Source organism: Tamandua tetradactyla, chromosome 8 (assembly GCF_023851605.1).
Source record: "Tamandua tetradactyla isolate mTamTet1 chromosome 8, mTamTet1.pri, whole genome shotgun sequence".
In the NCBI taxonomy this organism is placed as follows: domain Eukaryota; kingdom Metazoa; phylum Chordata; class Mammalia; order Pilosa; family Myrmecophagidae; genus Tamandua; species Tamandua tetradactyla.
In genome coordinates this window covers 109,516,800-109,533,823 of record NC_135334.1, presented here as the reverse complement: position 1 = coordinate 109,533,823, position 17,024 = coordinate 109,516,800, and the positions used below count along the sequence as shown (strand labels likewise).

Below are 17,024 nucleotides of genomic sequence, written 5' to 3'. Positions count from 1 at the left end.
TACATATGGGAGTCCCAGAAGGAGAAGTAAGAGAGAGAGAGGGGCAGAAAGAATATTTTAAAAGTTTTAAGAAAAACATCTAGCTGATACTAAAATTCATATAATCTGTAATATACCAAGGGTACATTAGGCAATATTCCTAATTCCTAAAACATATTTTAATAAATTTAATTACTGCTGAGATAAATGTAGAATCCTTTCTTATGACCTACTGATGGTAGTACATATATCTGGAGTTGATTTTTGCAGTAGGTAATTAATTTCTCCTTAATCCTATCTATGTACTAGAGGATATTTATCCAAAAAGGCTAATCAGAGTGAGAGGTATTGTGCAATGGCATACGCAATACCAGATTACTACCTACTGTTAGGCCTACGTATTCAATACTATAACCCTCATCTTCTAACAATGTGTAACAATAAACTGCATGTGTGCTTATCTATTCATTAACTAATTAACGACCATACTGGCAGGTCCTATATTTGCCAATAGCATAGGCTAGGGCTCTGGAGTACACCCAGACCATAAGTTTATCCAGGCTGAAATGAAAAGAATTTAGTCTCAAAATTATGAAATAATGAATTCAGAACATTTTCATATACAAGAATCTATTTTGAGTATTCTGAAAATCATAATAATCATTAGTTAGCCCTTTTGACTATCATACTTCAGACGATTATTATTTCAATCATGGCACTGTAACACTATATCAACATTTACATGGAATTGTTCTCTTCTTTAAATTCCCTCCAGAGTACCCACACAAAAGTAGCATTCCCTATAAGATAATATGTGAAAAGAACATAATAAAACTGGTTATGAAAAGGTGGCTTAAACATTTGCGACAGCCATTGAAGTGTGCCAGCTGGATCTCCTTTCAAAAAAGAAAAGGAATTCAGTTCCAGTGCCTCCAAGATCCTCCTTAGCTTTAGAGCCAAGACCACAACACTCCTGTCAATGACAGGAGCTCCCAGTCAGTGACTGAGCATGCTGGGGGTACGAGGGCCTGGTCATTTCTGTTCAATGTGAGATTCTCCAAAGGGCAGTCTTTGCTCTGGAGCTCCTCCTCACTGAGTTGGCCAAAAGTTCTATAAGATCTGCATCATGGTCTGAGGCTCTCCCTACCAAATCATGCTTCCTTTCCACTTTCCTTTCTCAAGGGTCAGATCAGTATCACAGTAGTTTTATATTTTGAAGGAACTTGTGCAACCCTGAACTAGTGCTTGATAAACAAAAGTTCTAGTTTCCACCCTTATAGAGAAAACTAAACTCATAACAAAAACAATTCTATTTCACAAAATTCATGAATGGGTTTTATTAAATCAAATTTCTAAAGATAGAATGGATTCATAAATCTTATGAACTTAATTTGCCCTCTGGATAATAGGGTTTTTAACCATAAATCCAACAAAATACTTAAAAAAATACTATAAAAGTATATGATATGAAAAATTCTTTTTTATAAAACATCATATTCAAAACAGGGTGCTGGAGTAAGATAATGCATCTACTTTTGTATAGCTAATCCTTCTAACCATAGTCTGGAACCTCAGTCTTAAAATTATCCCTCCCTATCTTGGTCCCTCAATCGTTTCTCACTCTATTAAGATTTCTACCTTTCCATAATCACATTAGCATTCCCAACTTTCTCATCATCATTAAAAAAATAAATAGAATAAAACTTTCCCTCCAGCTATCAGTCTAACTCTCTTACCCTTTAGGATGTTAAACTTCTTCAAAAGAATTCTCTACATTCTATCCATCTCTCTTCATCACTATTGCCCTCTCCTCAGTCTACTATAATTTGGCTTCTAGATTCACCACTCCATGTCAACTGCTCTCATCAAGATCAGTAATGACCTCATGGTCAGGAAATCCAAAGCATGTTCGAATACTTTAATTATGACACATCTGAGGGACATTCATTATTGACAACTCAGACACTGGCTTACTCCTCAACATTCTCTCCAAGTTCTCCTCCTACCGTGCTGGCCATTTCATCTCAGTATCCTCTATAAGGTCCTTTTTCTATACTTATTCTCTCAAAGAAAAATAGTGTTGCTAAATGTTGGATAGAGAAGATTGTTTAAATATATACGTGCATGTGTGTGTATACTGTTAACTTTTCATCATATATATGTATATATATAATGAAAATATTTGTATATACATGATGAAAAGTTAACAGTACAGGAACCTACCCTTGTATATCCAATATCCTCATTTTAAAAAAACACAACATTATGGTAACTATTAAAGACCTTAGAATTTCACTCCACCTGATTCCATCACAGCCAATTCCTACTCACCCCCAGGTAACCATTACCATAATTTTTATGCTTGTTATTCCCTTGCTATCACTTAATTTTTATATGTCTGTATCCTTAAATAGTTTTGTATATTTTAAAGAATCTTACTAACTTTTTCCAGGAAGTCTACCCTGACCTCTGTTCCCAGTCTATTTAGGTTGAACCATATGAAATTCATTTGTATAGGCTTAAAAAAAAGCTGAATATCAGTAATTTCAAAGGATTAACCTAATACACATCACTGTCACTGTTATGGGTTCCCACAACACCCCTAACTCCACCCCACTCCTAAATTGTACTTGTTTATCTGCCTCTCTCTTTTGAGAGTGCCACTTTCTTCATAGTCACTACATGATTCTCCAGTACCTACGACAGAACATGGCAATAATGGGTGCTTCAAAATAATGCTGCATGAATAAATGACCTACAGACCAAGAATTTAACTTTATCAGTGACCACACATTTGCCACTTACATATTTAGCTTCTATCTCTTTCTCTGAGCAAGCCCAGAAAGAATTCTACTCTAAATTTAGAATTACTGAACATGTACTTTGAGTATTTGAATCTTAAAATAATCAGAATAAATTTTTGAATTCTCATCTATGTTTTTTCTAAATGTTCAGTTATATCTGTAAGATAAATATCTTTAATATACTATTTCTCTCAAGTGCTGAAATGCCACTATAAACCCTTTACTAACATTTAAGGACTTCCATTTGATCATCATTAATCACCTATCATTCTATCATGTCTTCTAGTAACAATAAAAATAATCAGATGTCTTTGACATGGAACTTTGCAGCAGAGATTTCTATTCTGCTTAGGCAGATTTTATGCCTACATTTTTAAAGTTTTAAAACCTCAAGTCTAAGCTGATCTTGTCTTAATCTCTTTATTTCATTAAAGCAGTCTCTTTTACCACATACACATATAAAATTATTTCATTTAGCTGAACTTCAACAGTAATTAAATAACTTAAAAGTATCTGCTACCTACCTGTAGTACCGTGATTGTAGGTATGTTGAACAAACAGTCTTTGATACATGACTGGCAGACCCAAAGTCAATTACTTTAACCCTATATGGCTGCCGAACAGGATCCACCAGCATAATATTCTCTGGTTTGAGGTCAGCGTGAATTAAACCAAGACTTTTCAATTTTTTCAGTGCAGTGGCCACTTGTTGAAGAATGGGCCGAATTACTTTTAGTGGCAGGGGACTGAATTTATTTTGTTTCAGAAAATCATACAAGTTTTGTTCCAACATCTCAAAGACTAAGCAAGTATGGTTACGGTGCTGAAAACATTCATAAACTCGTACAAAATTATATTCATCAGCATTTTCAGTACTAAGCCTTGCTAATATGCTCACTTCTATTTGACCTTGACGTGCATAAGAAGGGTGATTCTTCAAAATTTTGATTGCCACAATTTCATTTGTCCCTCTTTTCCAGCATTTAACTACTTGGCCAAAAGTGCCTCGACCAAGAAAATCAAGGACTTCATAAGTATTTTTCATAGAGCATAAGACTTCATGCTGCACTAACTGATAGTCACCTTCTCCAGTGGTACAATTTTGTTTTGATCCTGTGGTAGTTGTCACAACTGTCACTGGATTTCCCATGTTGGTCTGCAACATTGCAGGAAGTATGGACAACTCATCGACTATCTGCATTGCGCTACTCTGATTATCCAATTCCTCACTCTTGCGCTTTAATCCACATCGCTGGGGGCCTTCTAGTAAATTTAACCTGTTTCGCCAGGCCCCAATCTGAAGTGCCTCCACTTGAGCTTGTTGCGCTTGAGCTGCTATGACCTTTGTAGCACCTGCAGTGTTTTTTAAAACAACAGCACTTGTCTGCAATGAAAAGTTGTGTCCTCGAGGTCTGTTAAATGGTATCTTTGTTTGAAAAGCACTATCCTTTGTGGGCAGATGAGAATTTCCAAAATTTCTACCATTCACATAGGTCCGTGGATAGTTTCTTTCCTGGAATACACAACTGCTTGGCTCTATTTTGAGTTTCTTCACACTACAAAAGGCACTTGACTGAGTTTGATAAACATATGGTGGGTAGACCAAGATTTGTGAGGCCATACCTGCAAAAGAAAGAGAGAAAAAGGACATATTAATGAAAAATAATTTTTTAAAAAATTGAAATATCATGAAGAAAATTTTCAAAGGTCAAATCTCTAATTTGTGAGAACTAGAGATTAATTTATATTTCACTAAGACGATTTTCCCTTTGAGAAGATAAACATGTCTAATATTTTCCATATTAGTTATCTACTGTTTCAATTATTTTGAGTATTATGTAAGAGTACATTCATTTAATCAGTGACTATTTATAGGGTACCTTCAATGGCTAATATATGCTCTAGAAACTGCCACCATTTACTCTAAAAGAAACAGTACAGATTCTGAAACTGCACACATTTGGCAAAAGTAACATATTCAGTCACCAAACTAAAGTTTATAAGCCAACGTCAAGGAAGAAAATATGCATTAAATTAGCATAACTTATAATCATACTCCTTAACTCTAAAAGCTCAAATAATGCCTCTGAATAAATTCTGTGCCTATTTTACAAATTAAAATCTTTATTGACAGGGATTTTTAATAAAATGAGGGTGCCCATATCATGACTAGAGGATCCTACATTCTACTCCCTAAATATTTGTCCTTTGGTCTTAAAAAGGCATTATACTAAGAAGGCATGCTAATAGCCCAGTAATATTTATGTAACCTCTCTTCTCCATTTATATTTTATTGTATGGATATTCCTTTAAACTCCTTCAAATAACAATTCTCAGTTAACTTACATTTGAAACATACATTATTTAAAACCAAACATTCTAAGGTTCCAAAGGACTAAATGCCATTCTATTTATTTGGTTATATTTTATCTCTGTATTTCAAAAGGATTTGAGGTTTTCCGGGATAAAATATCAAACATTATAGATACAAAACCACTAGGTACCCAATAATTTTGAAAATAATATTTAACTATAATTCTGAGTTAACATGAAAAAATGATCTACTATTTTATACTAGCATACCAAGTCCTACTTGATTTTTTTCCCTATGACCCTACTTCACCACCTTAAAAAATTTACATAATGTGAAATCAATCTAGCAACTGCTGACCTATGTAGAAACTAAATTTTAAAACAAAACACAACACAACAAAATCTTGAGTACCATAGAAAAACAGTAAGTAAACAGGTGTTCAATCTTCTACCCAACTACCTTGGTGTATCACAAGAATATATGAAGGTAGGTCAAAACAACCATTTGATAGAATACTGTTTTAAGTTAACATCCCACGTGGGGTTTTTTTTGTTGTTGTTTTGGAATAGGCAGGCACCAGAAATCGAATCTGGGTCTCTGGCATGGCAGGTGAGAACTCTGCCTGCTGAGTTGCTGTGGCCCGCCCCATTCCATGTGTTTTTCCATGTGTTTTAACTGTGCAAAATTATTTTGAAATTACCCTGATGGTGAAATCTTTATTGAAATGATCAACTGTAACAAGAAGCAGATAAACCAGATTGTAAGTGCTTTGCATTATGTTCTATTTACTTAATTTCCTTCTCCATATCCACCCTTGAACAGTTAGCAAACACCTTTAGGATTCAGATCAAGGTAATGCAATACCTTCTTACTGAAGCCTTTCTTGAAACACAAATACTCATCACTCACCTTCCAAGCAAAACTGGGCAGTCAGTGCTCTCATAGTAGCCCCTATATTCATCTAGTTAGTACCCATTATATTACACTATAATTGTCAGTTTATACATCTGACTTTCCCATTAGATTTGAAACAAAGTGCCCAGGATATAGAGCTGGTGTTCAATAAATATTGGTTGATTAATTTCAAAATGCCTCCATTCTCCACAATTAAAGAATCAGAATTACATTAAATATGCTCATTATTTTAAAACACCACAAACATCAAATATTTAACTCAGAAACAAGAAAGTGTCAACACAATATGTTATGAAATAATAAAAATAATTAAATGCCATGCCAGAGACCTGGGTTCGATTTCCAGAGCCTGCCCAAGCCAAAAATACTACTACTACTACTACTAATAATAATAATAATTAACAGCTAACACCTACTGAGCCTTTACTATGCACCAGTTTAATAAATACTCTAGTTACAAGAGCTCATTTAATCACAGTATTATCTTTTCAATTTGCAATTAAGAAAACTGAAGCTCAGAGGGACCAGGTGATTGGCCCAAAGTCATGTAGCGAAGGTGTGATAGAAGAAATAAGGAAATAAGAAAAATTAGAAAAAGGCCTAAATGTATATTCACTTTCTAGAAGTTTCCTGTTAACTTCTAACCACGTTAACAAGTTGACTTGGTTTTACTAACAAATCAAATACAAAACCTTAGTTTTCAATGTTTAAGAGAAAATTCTAAAATGAAATCCTGGTTCCAAACCATTGCATCTATAAATGTTTTTGCCATGTATTCTATACTTTTACTCAAGAGATTTCAAAATTCCATCCATTTCTCATTCTTTTATGAGATAAAGCCACACTGAAAATTCCTTCTAGACATATCGTACTCATCCACTAACAAATACATGTAATACTATTTGCTAGGCTTTTCTAAATTATCTTCAATAATTTAACATTACTATGATACTTATAGTTTTCAAACCACCCCTATCACTCATACTCATAGAAATTGCTCAGAAAGATGAAGATCATGGAACTCAAAGACAGAAATTTTAAAATAGCTATTATAAAGGTGTTCGTGTACTTAAAGGGAAGCATGAACATAAAAAGAGACATGTAAAGTATTTTAAAAATGGAATGTCCTAGTACTGAAAAATATATTACCTGAGATGAAAAAAATTACTGGGTAGACTTAAACAGATTAGATGATGAAGAAAAAGATCAGTAAACTTGAAGGCACGGCAAGAAAATCAATGCAAACAGAAACAGAAGGAAAAAGTACCAGCTAAAGAAAATGAACAAAGCCACAATGACATACAGGGCAACTTCAAATAGTCATACATGTAATTGGAGTCCACAGAAGAATTAATGACCGAAATTTTTCCGAATTTATAAAGTTATAAATCCATAGATCCAAGAAGCTCCCCAAATCCCAAAAATGGTAAAAAAGAAACCAACAAAATATCAATATAATTAAACTGCTAAGACTATAAAAACATAACTGAACTCTAAAAACTAGTAACAAAAAGAAAAGATTTAAAGTAACCCGAGCATAAAGACACAGAAAGTTGAAGAAAGATAAAAAGTCCAAAAAATATAAGCTATAATTCTATATCCAACTAAAATATCATTTGAAAATGGCAAAGACTTTTTTCAGACAAACAAAAGCTGAGAGGATTCATGCCAACAGGGCTGCACTACAAAAAACGTTAAAGGAAGTTCTTCAGGTTGTACAAAAATAGAACCAGATACAAACTGATCTATGCAAAAAAATAAAGAACAAAAATGATAAATACATATATAAATATTAAAGACTTTCTCACTTCAAAATTTCTTTAACAAAGGAGCCTGTGAGGCACCCGCTGGGGGAGATATCCCAGTGGGCTGCGTTCGAATGGCCCAGAGTGCACCCGGCCCAGGGCCGAGAGACGCTTTAGGCAGCCAGGCACAGTTCATCATCAGCTGAACTGCGAAGCCATGGTACCATGAGGAGCTGGTATTTAGGAGATTATGATATCTGAAATCCACAATGTTAAAAAACTTAACTTTTGTAATAATATTGAGGATCATTCTATTGATCGTCCTAGTAAAAGGATCTCTAATTTCACTAATAAGAACATGAAGTAGGTGTTAAGAAATCTCCAAAACAGTTGGCTGCTTACATAAACAGAACACTTGGACAAGCTGTGAAAAGCCCAGATAAACTACATAAGGTGATCTATCGCAGAAAGAAAGTTCATCATCCTTTTCCAAATCCTTGTTACAGAAAAAAACAGTCCCCTAGAAGTGGGGGCTGTCACATGGCAAATAAAGAAAATGAAGTGACTTGTACCGGGCACATGCCAGGAAAATTATGCCTTAAATGTCGAGCATATTTGGTTAACTCCAGTGATTCTGGTTCTTCACAGACAGAAAGCCCATCATCAAAATTATAGTGGGTTTTTTACTGAGGTTTCTCACGGTCATGAAAAAACGGCACAAGTTTTGTTCAGCTGCAATTTGAGAGCGAACGTAGTTTCAACTTTCTGGAGGAAGAGAAGTATAAGTGAACTTATTTGGTGAGGATAGAAGATCTTGGAGTTGTGGTAGATGGCCTTCCTGTGCTTACCAACAGTTCAGAGGAAGAGAAACACTTGGCTGCTGGGTAGATTTGCTGCCTCTAATAAAGTTACTACTTAAAAGCAGATTTGAAGAATATGTAATAGTTGGTTTAAACTGGCTTCAAGCAGTCATAAAAAGGTGGTCAGAACTATATAATTCAAAACAAATTATAAATGATGGAAAATTCAGATTTTAAAACAACAATTAAGTGGATTGTGGGAAAAGGAAAACCATCTTACTTTGGTTCCAGGATATACTGGCAGTATAGTTAAGGATGTAGATGCTTATTTATTACAATTGCATTGAGAGGTTTCATCTACTAAACAGTACTTGGTTATTCAAAATATCCCTGGGCTGATTTCCAAAAAAAAAGTCTCATCTGAGAACTGTGAACTGTAAAAAAATCAAATTAAAAAACATTTTTTTTTTAAAAAGCCACATAATGAAACCACTAATGAACCTCTTAACAATCTACTTCACAATGAAGTGGAAAGTATCCAAAAGGAGCAGCTTCAACTTCAGTGAGGTGAAAGTGCACTAAGAAAATTGTTCACCTTTGTTGCATTTGGGATTTATAAGGTTATTTGGTGACATTAAGAACTACTGGGTTTTAATGCAATCCTGGATACTGCATAAGAATATAATTTATGCTATGTGAAAAATAAGACAGGGCTTTCCTAGGAACCACAAAGACCAATCATCATCAATTTTGTAAGATTGTATTTTACAAGAAAACACTTAATGTGTGCAGCTATTTTCTTATGTTGAAGAGACTGAAAGATTAAAACATAGCAAATAATCAAAGCTAAACATTTTTTGTTCACAATGAGATGCACTATGTTTGAAAATGCCTTAATTATTAATAAGTCAATGTGTTGTGATACCAATATCTGTTAAATATTTTAAAGCCAACCATGTTTCTGGCATGATAAAATCATGGAATTAAATCAGGGCCTTACTTTCATGTAGAATGTTGATGTCTGAAACCTACTCCACATCATTTTTAAAACTTAAGAATATTTTTAGTATCTCTGATATTTTTTTTGCCAGAATCATCACGGCATGTATATGTGCTATACCAATATAAAATTTTAAAAGGTGAATACATATTTGTACAAATGCTAAATGGAAATATCCATGAAGTTGGCTAATTTCTGTTCATATTTTATGTTATACAGATTTCTAATATTTTCAGTTCTGTACCATTTAAGCCTCTGTCATTTGAGTAAAATCACTAAATATTTAAAAATAAAAAAATTTTTAAAAATTTATTTAACAAATAACTGTTTAAGCCAAAAGCAGTAACAGCACGAATGACAGGAATGGAGAAATGGAAGCATACTACTGTGAGGTTCTTACATTATACTTGAAGTTGTACAATATTTTTAAGATAGGTTGTGACAAAATGAAAAATATTGTAAGTCATAAAGCAACAACTGATAATGTAAAACAAAGATGTTTACATAATAAGCAAAATAGAATAAAAATTAATCCAAAAGTCTCTAAGAGAAGGAAAAAAAAGAAAGAGTACATGAGACAGAAAACAAATAGCAAAATTTAAACACAAGTATACTAGTAATAACATTAATGTAAATGCTCTAAATATTCCAATTAAAAGGCAAAACTTGTCAGACTACTGTTTTCTCTGATTGGAAATATTCTTCCATTCAAATCTACTAATAGCTAATTTCTTTACTTTATTGAAGCCTATACTCAAATGTCACCTCAACAGAGAGGCATCTTCCTGACTATTCTATTTAAAACTGTACATGCCTCATCTACCCTCCTCAGTATCTCTGTATCTCCATAGCCTGTTTTACATTTCTTTAGACTATTTCCCATCTTTTGACATACATTTGTTTATTGCCTCTCTCCTCCTACTTGAATATGATCTTCATGTCTAAAATATTACAAGGCATATAGCAAGTGTTAAAAAAAAAAAAACTAGTTGAATGAATAGTGAACTTAATTAATTATATATAGTCTTACTGTATATATTAAATATTGCCAAGGGAATAAGACATCATATAATTTAAGGTATATAAACAGACTAATACTCTTCTCTATATATTTAGCATATTATATTTTAGGTAAAATAAAATATATTGAGAGCTTTCACAAGCACAACTACACACCACCCACGCCTGCTTTTCCCAAAAAGTCTTCAGTTTCTCATATGTAAAATCTGCTACCATAAGAGTTCTCAAGAATGTGACTCTTTTGTTAAAGAGAAAATATCATAAAATCTTCTTGAATGTAAGACAATATCTTCTGCTTCTCCTTCATCCCTCACTGTATCTTCAGTATTGTTTAACACATGAGGGGGTACTCAATAAATATGTTGCTTGCTTAGGAAATTATTCATTTTAATGATATGCTGATTAAACCAAACAAATGAAAAACAACAAAAACTCCTTATCAATCAACACATTATGATATTTAAAATCTTTCACATTCAGATAATTCCAAACACTTAAAGTCCCTTATCATTTTTCTTGCTTCAAATTTTTTATTGATATATAGTATATGTTCACATACCATGTAATCATCCAAATTGTACAATGGTTCATAATATCATCATATAGCTGTGCATTTATCATCACAATGAACATTTTTTTCTTTTTTGTGAAAAAAGAACATAAATACAAAAAAGCAATAAGTTTCAAAGCACACTGCAATAATTAGCTGTAAAACCAATTTCAGAGCTTGGTATGGGCTATAATTCCACAATTTTAGGTTTTTGCTTCTAACTGCTCTAAGATATTGGGGGCTAAGAGAAATATCAATATAATGATTCAGCAATCATAGTCATTTGTTAAACCCTACCTTCTCTGTATCTTTCTCCCACTCTTTAGGAGTATTTGAGCTATGCCCATTCTAGATTTTTTATGTTGGAAGGAAAGTCACTCATCTTATATCCTCTTTATTATCCCCCCAAAAATATTAAGAACTGGTTCATATATATACTGCCTAATTCATCCACACATGTCTATGCTACATTGGCAACAGCAAAGGATAAAAAGAATTTTTCTTCAAGCTAGAGTTCTCCTTTTTACCAATCTATTGCTGAGGTTACAGTTAGACAGGGCTCTGTACAAATGGGATGCATGTGGCTACACATCAACTCAAGCCTGCTAAATGTTTTATCTGGCTATAGACAGTTAAGGTAATCAGTACAGGTCTAAGACTCCTCCTACTCCGTCCTTTTGCTCTCTGTGATATCCCCTACCTACAGAGGCTTAAGTAAGTTCTCTCTAAGGCCAACTCTACGTATCAAGTCTTTAATGTCAGGGAATTAGAGAGAGGAAAACTCCAGGAAGAAATAAGTCTAGAAAATGCAAAGTTTCATGTCAGAAAAAAGTGTGATGTGGAGATATATCAGATATGGAAGAATGTATAAATATTATACGCATATACCTACATATGCTATGACAGGATAGTATGTCATCTCTATACAAGAATATTTTTTTAAAGGCAAGAATATCCCCTAAAGGAGTTGCAACATCTTATATCACATTCTTATGAGGTTCCCACTAAAATTAAGAACAACATAAACTAACAGGATACCAACCGTTATCACCATTGTTAAATATCATTGTTCTAAAAAGTACTAGTGAAATTAAATGAAAAGTAAAAGAGTATTGCAAGGGTAGTTCAGTAGTAGAATTCTTGCCTCCCATGCAGGAGACAGGGGTTTGATTCTTGGCCCATGCACTTCCCAAAAACAAACAAAGGAAAAAACAACCACCACCACAACAAAAATTGAACAAATGGTGCTGCAATAACGAGATACTCACATGGAAAAAGAATGAAATGTGACCCCTGCCATACAGTACACACAAAAAAGGAAATGAGTATTGAAAACAGTGCTTGTGTGTATATACATATTTCTTAATTTCTTATCGGCAGATGATATGATTTTATGGCTTAAAAAAAAAGAGAGTCAACTGAAAACCAATTACAAACAAACTGGCTGGATACAAATGAATGACAAAAACACAAAAGTAACAGGTTCACTACTATTAACAACCTATTAAAATATATAACGGAAGAAAAAATATTTACAATAGTAACAGCAATAAAAAAGATTAAATTCCTTGATAAACACACCAGATATAAATAAACTTAACTTTAAAATAGTACTGTGGAGCAAAAAAAGCCTTGAACGGAATGAACTATCATGATCTCAGAAAAGAGTATCATATTATAATATAAATTCTCCCTATATCCATCTACATACTTAATGAGATTAATTTTGGAGTTAGGCAGGTTTTTGGGAAATAAACAGACAAGAAAAACTATGATAAGTCTTGGAAGGAAGAAAGTTACGTGGGAGGGAAAAAAATTAAGTTGGTTGGTTAAAAAGAACGATTAGATCTATAATATATTAAAATATGTTTTGGGTACATTCTGGGGACGGATCTCTGTGCCTGGGGCACAAGGGTAAGAAAAAGATTTTTTGCTGAATACCTGAATCAGACCCTTTAAAATTTTATGGGTTTAATCCATGTCAATGCATTATTTATTTAAAGTTTTTATAGTAGTGCATGAACAGACAGAGGGAACAATATAGCTGGGAACATGTTGGAATATTCAATGAATAACAGTGGAATATCTAGATAGCCTCACCATCTGAAAGAAAAATTAAGTTGAATCTCTACTCACTATTTACAAAAAAATATATTTCAGTTATGATAAAAAATATAATCATAAAAATTAAAACGCCAAAACAGTAGAAAAATCAAAAAATTATTTTTTTGTAATCTTGAAAAAGTTTCCAAGACATAATTTTTAAGAAACAGTAACCATTAAAGAAAAGATATGTGAATTTTATCAGATTTTTAAATCAAAACTTGTACACATGGGTAAAAAGAAAAATTCTATAAGAAAGACAAGAAAGGGACTAATTCCCTTAAGTACTGAACTCCTAAAAGTAAGTAAGACAAAAAATGACAAGCAAACCATTACAAAAAGCATTACAGATATTAACTGACAGCTTAAAAAAAAAAGACAAACAACTTTTAAAATCAATTGGTTTTAAGACCTTGTGCTGGTTTAAAAGGATTATGTACCCTTGAAAAACCAAGGTTTAATCCTGATCCACTTTGTGGAAACTTGATTAGATTAGATTATCTCCAGAGAGGTGTGGCACACCCAATTGTGGATATTAACCTTTGATTAGAGGGAAATATGACTCCACCCATTCCTGGTGGATCTTGATTACTTTACTGGAATCCTTTAAAAGAGGAGACATTTTTGGAAAAAAGCTTGAGAGCAAGAGTGAAGAGAATCACGAGAGCCCATGCAGCCAGAACTGTTGGAGATAAAGAAGGAAACCACCCCTAGGGAAGTTTCATGTAACAAGACTAGAGAGGAAGCTAGCAGACATCACCATGATTGTAGCCATGTGCCTCCAGTAGAGAGAGAAACCCTGAACTTCATCAGCCTTTCCTGAGTGAAGGTAATCTCTTGTCGGTGCCTTATTTGGACATTTCTATAGCCTTTTTTAATTTGGACATTTTCACAGGCTTAGAACTGTAAACCTGCAACTTATTAAAAGTTCCCCTTTTTAAAGGCTGCTCTGTTTCTGGTATATCACATTCCATCAGCTGGTAAACTACAACAGACCTATAAAATGCTCACCCTCACTCTTAAAGATAAATTAAAACTAAAGCTACATTAGATTAGCAAAAATTTAAGTTTAACAGATGGAATTGGTGAGACTGGAGGAAACTTGTATACCATACACAGATTGTGAGAAAGCAATTTGACATGTTCTAACAAAGTTGCAAATGGATATATCCTCTAAACTAGAAATGCAGGCAACTCAACCATTGTAAAAGAATATCCATTATGTAAAGCAACATTATGTAAAGCAACAAAATACTGAAAATAATCCAAATATCCATCAATAAGGCATTCATTAAATGCACCTTGATACATACATTTAAGGGACTATTTAAAACAATCTTTAAAAACAATCTATTTACCCTGTTATGCCTGATACCCAAGATAATACTGCTACACGAAAGACAGAAAGATGTAGAAAAATGTGCATTTCACAAATGCTACCACAAATGGGCTTAATAAAAAAAGGAGAGTTTTATTTACATATACCTACTTGCATATGCAATGAATACCTGAAGACTCAAAGAAATCGTACGTTTCTTTTGCCTTTGAGGTAAGCAACAAGAATACTGGGGGACAAAAGGGGGAAGAGTAAAATGAGGCAAAGTGTCAATGGCTGAGAGATTCCAAACAGAGTCGAGAGGTTATCCTGGAGGTTATTCTTATGCATTAAGTAGATATCACCTTGTTGTTCAAGATGTAGTGGAGAGACTGGAGGGAATTGCCTGAAAATGTAGTGCTGTGTTTCAGTAGCTATGTTTCTTGATGATGATTGAACAATGATATAGCTTTCACAATGAGACTCTGTGAATGTGAAAACCTTATGTCTGATGCTCCTTTTAGCCACTATATCAACAGAAGAGTAGAACATATGGAATAAAAATAAATAATAGGGGGAACAAATGTTAAAATAAATTCAGTTTGTTTTGAAAGCGAGGGGTAAGGGGTAAATGAAAGCGAGAGGTAAGGGGTATGATATGTATAGTCTTTTTTTCTCTATTATCATTTTATTTCTTTTTCTGTTGTCTTTTTATTTCTTTTTCTAAATCGATGCAAATGTACTAAGAAATGATGACTATGCAACTATGTGATGATATTAAGAATTACTGATTGTATATGTAGAATGGAATGATATCTAAATGTTTTGTTTGTTAATTTTTTTTAATTAATAAAAAAAGTTTTAAAAAAAGAATACTGGGGGAGGGTATGGACAGATGAGTAAAAATAAATAAGGATAAAAATAAGTAAATAATAGGGGGGAGATAAAGGGTAAAACCTGGGTAGACTGAAATACTGTGGGTCAATGAGGAGAGGGCAGGGTATGGGACACATGAGTTCTTTTTTCTTCTTTTTAGTTCCTTTTTTGGAGTGATGCAAATAGTTCTAAAAAATTATCATGGTAAAGAATACACAACTATGTGATGCTATTGTGAGCCATAGATTGTTTAACATGGCTGGACTGTATGTGTGTGGATATTTCTCAATAAAAATTTTTAAATTTTTTTTAAACATAACAACATACAAACATTCTTACCACATGATCATCCCATTCTTGGTATACAATCAAAAACTCACAATATCATCACCATGATGGTTTCTTAGTACATTTGCGTCAATTCAGAAAAAGAAATAAAAAGAAAAAAGCTCATACATACCATACCCCTCTCTCATTGACTGCTAATATTTCCAACTACCCAATATATTTTAGCCTTTGTTTCCCGTATTTTTTACTATACCCCTTACCACTCCCTTTCCTTGATCAACTAGCATTTCAATCTACTAAATTTATTTTAACATTTGTTCCCCCCATTATTTATTTATTTTGAATCCATATGTTTTACTCATCTGTCCGTACCGTAGATAAAAGGAGCATCAGACACAAGGTTTTCACAATCACACAGACACACTGCGAAAGCTGTATCATTATACAATCATCTACAAGAAACATGGCTACCGGAACACAGCTCTACATTTTCAGGCACTTCCTTCTAGCCTCTCCAATATACCTTAGCTAAAAAGGTGGTAGCTATATAATGCGTAAGAATAACCTCCAGGATAACCTCTCGACTCTGAAGTCTCTCAGTCCTTGACACTTTATTTTGTCTCATTTCTCTCTTCCCCCTTTCAGTCGAGAAGGTTTTCTCAATCCCTTGATGCTGAGTCCCAGCTCATTCTAGGATTTCTGTCCCACATTGCCAGGAAGGTTTACACACCTGGGAGTCATGTCCCACGTAGAGAGGGGGAGGGCAGTGAGTTTGCTTGTCGTGTTGGCAGAGAGAGGCCACATCTGAACAACAAAAGAGGTTCTCTTGGGGGTGTCTCTTAGGTCTAATTTTAAATAGGCTTAGACTATCCATTGCAGGGATAAATTTCATATGAACAAACCCCAGATTGAGGGCTCAGATTACTGATTTGTAAAAAAACAAATAAAAAATGTACTTTAGATTAAAAAAAATACTAGGGGAGATGAGAAAAATGTACTTTTTACTTGTTTTTTTTTTTTTTTTTTACTGCCTTAATTTTTTACCATAAACATGTATTACCTGTTCAAAAACATTTATTGAATTATTTGGGACACTGAAATTGTACATTTCATATTTAGAGAGGAAATGGCATCTGGGATTTGCTTCAAAATAATACAGAAGCGGCTGAAGTGGATGGGAATAGGGAAGAAATGAAACTAACCATAAATTGTTAACTGTTGAAGTTGGATAATGGGTACATGGGACTCATTTTACTATCCTGCCTGTTTTTATATATGTTTACATTTTTCTTCAACAGAAGTTAAATAAATAAAA

General features: G+C 33.5%; 1 protein-coding gene and 1 pseudogene across 4 annotated transcripts in view; one reads left to right on the top strand and one right to left on the bottom strand.

Moving 5' to 3' along the window:
* Nucleotides 1-17,024, bottom strand: part of HIPK3 (homeodomain interacting protein kinase 3) — a 142,468-nt gene that overhangs the window by 98,362 nt on the left and 27,082 nt on the right. For all 4 annotated transcript variants that reach the window (XM_077114357.1, XM_077114360.1, XM_077114358.1 and 1 more), the window contains exon 2: nt 3,308-4,406. In XM_077114357.1, the coding sequence (XP_076970472.1) occupies nt 3,308-4,406 (1,099 nt within the window). The remainder of the gene's footprint in view (nt 1-3,307; nt 4,407-17,024) is intronic.
* Nucleotides 8,008-8,904, top strand: LOC143644846 (KATNB1-like protein 1 pseudogene; annotated as a pseudogene).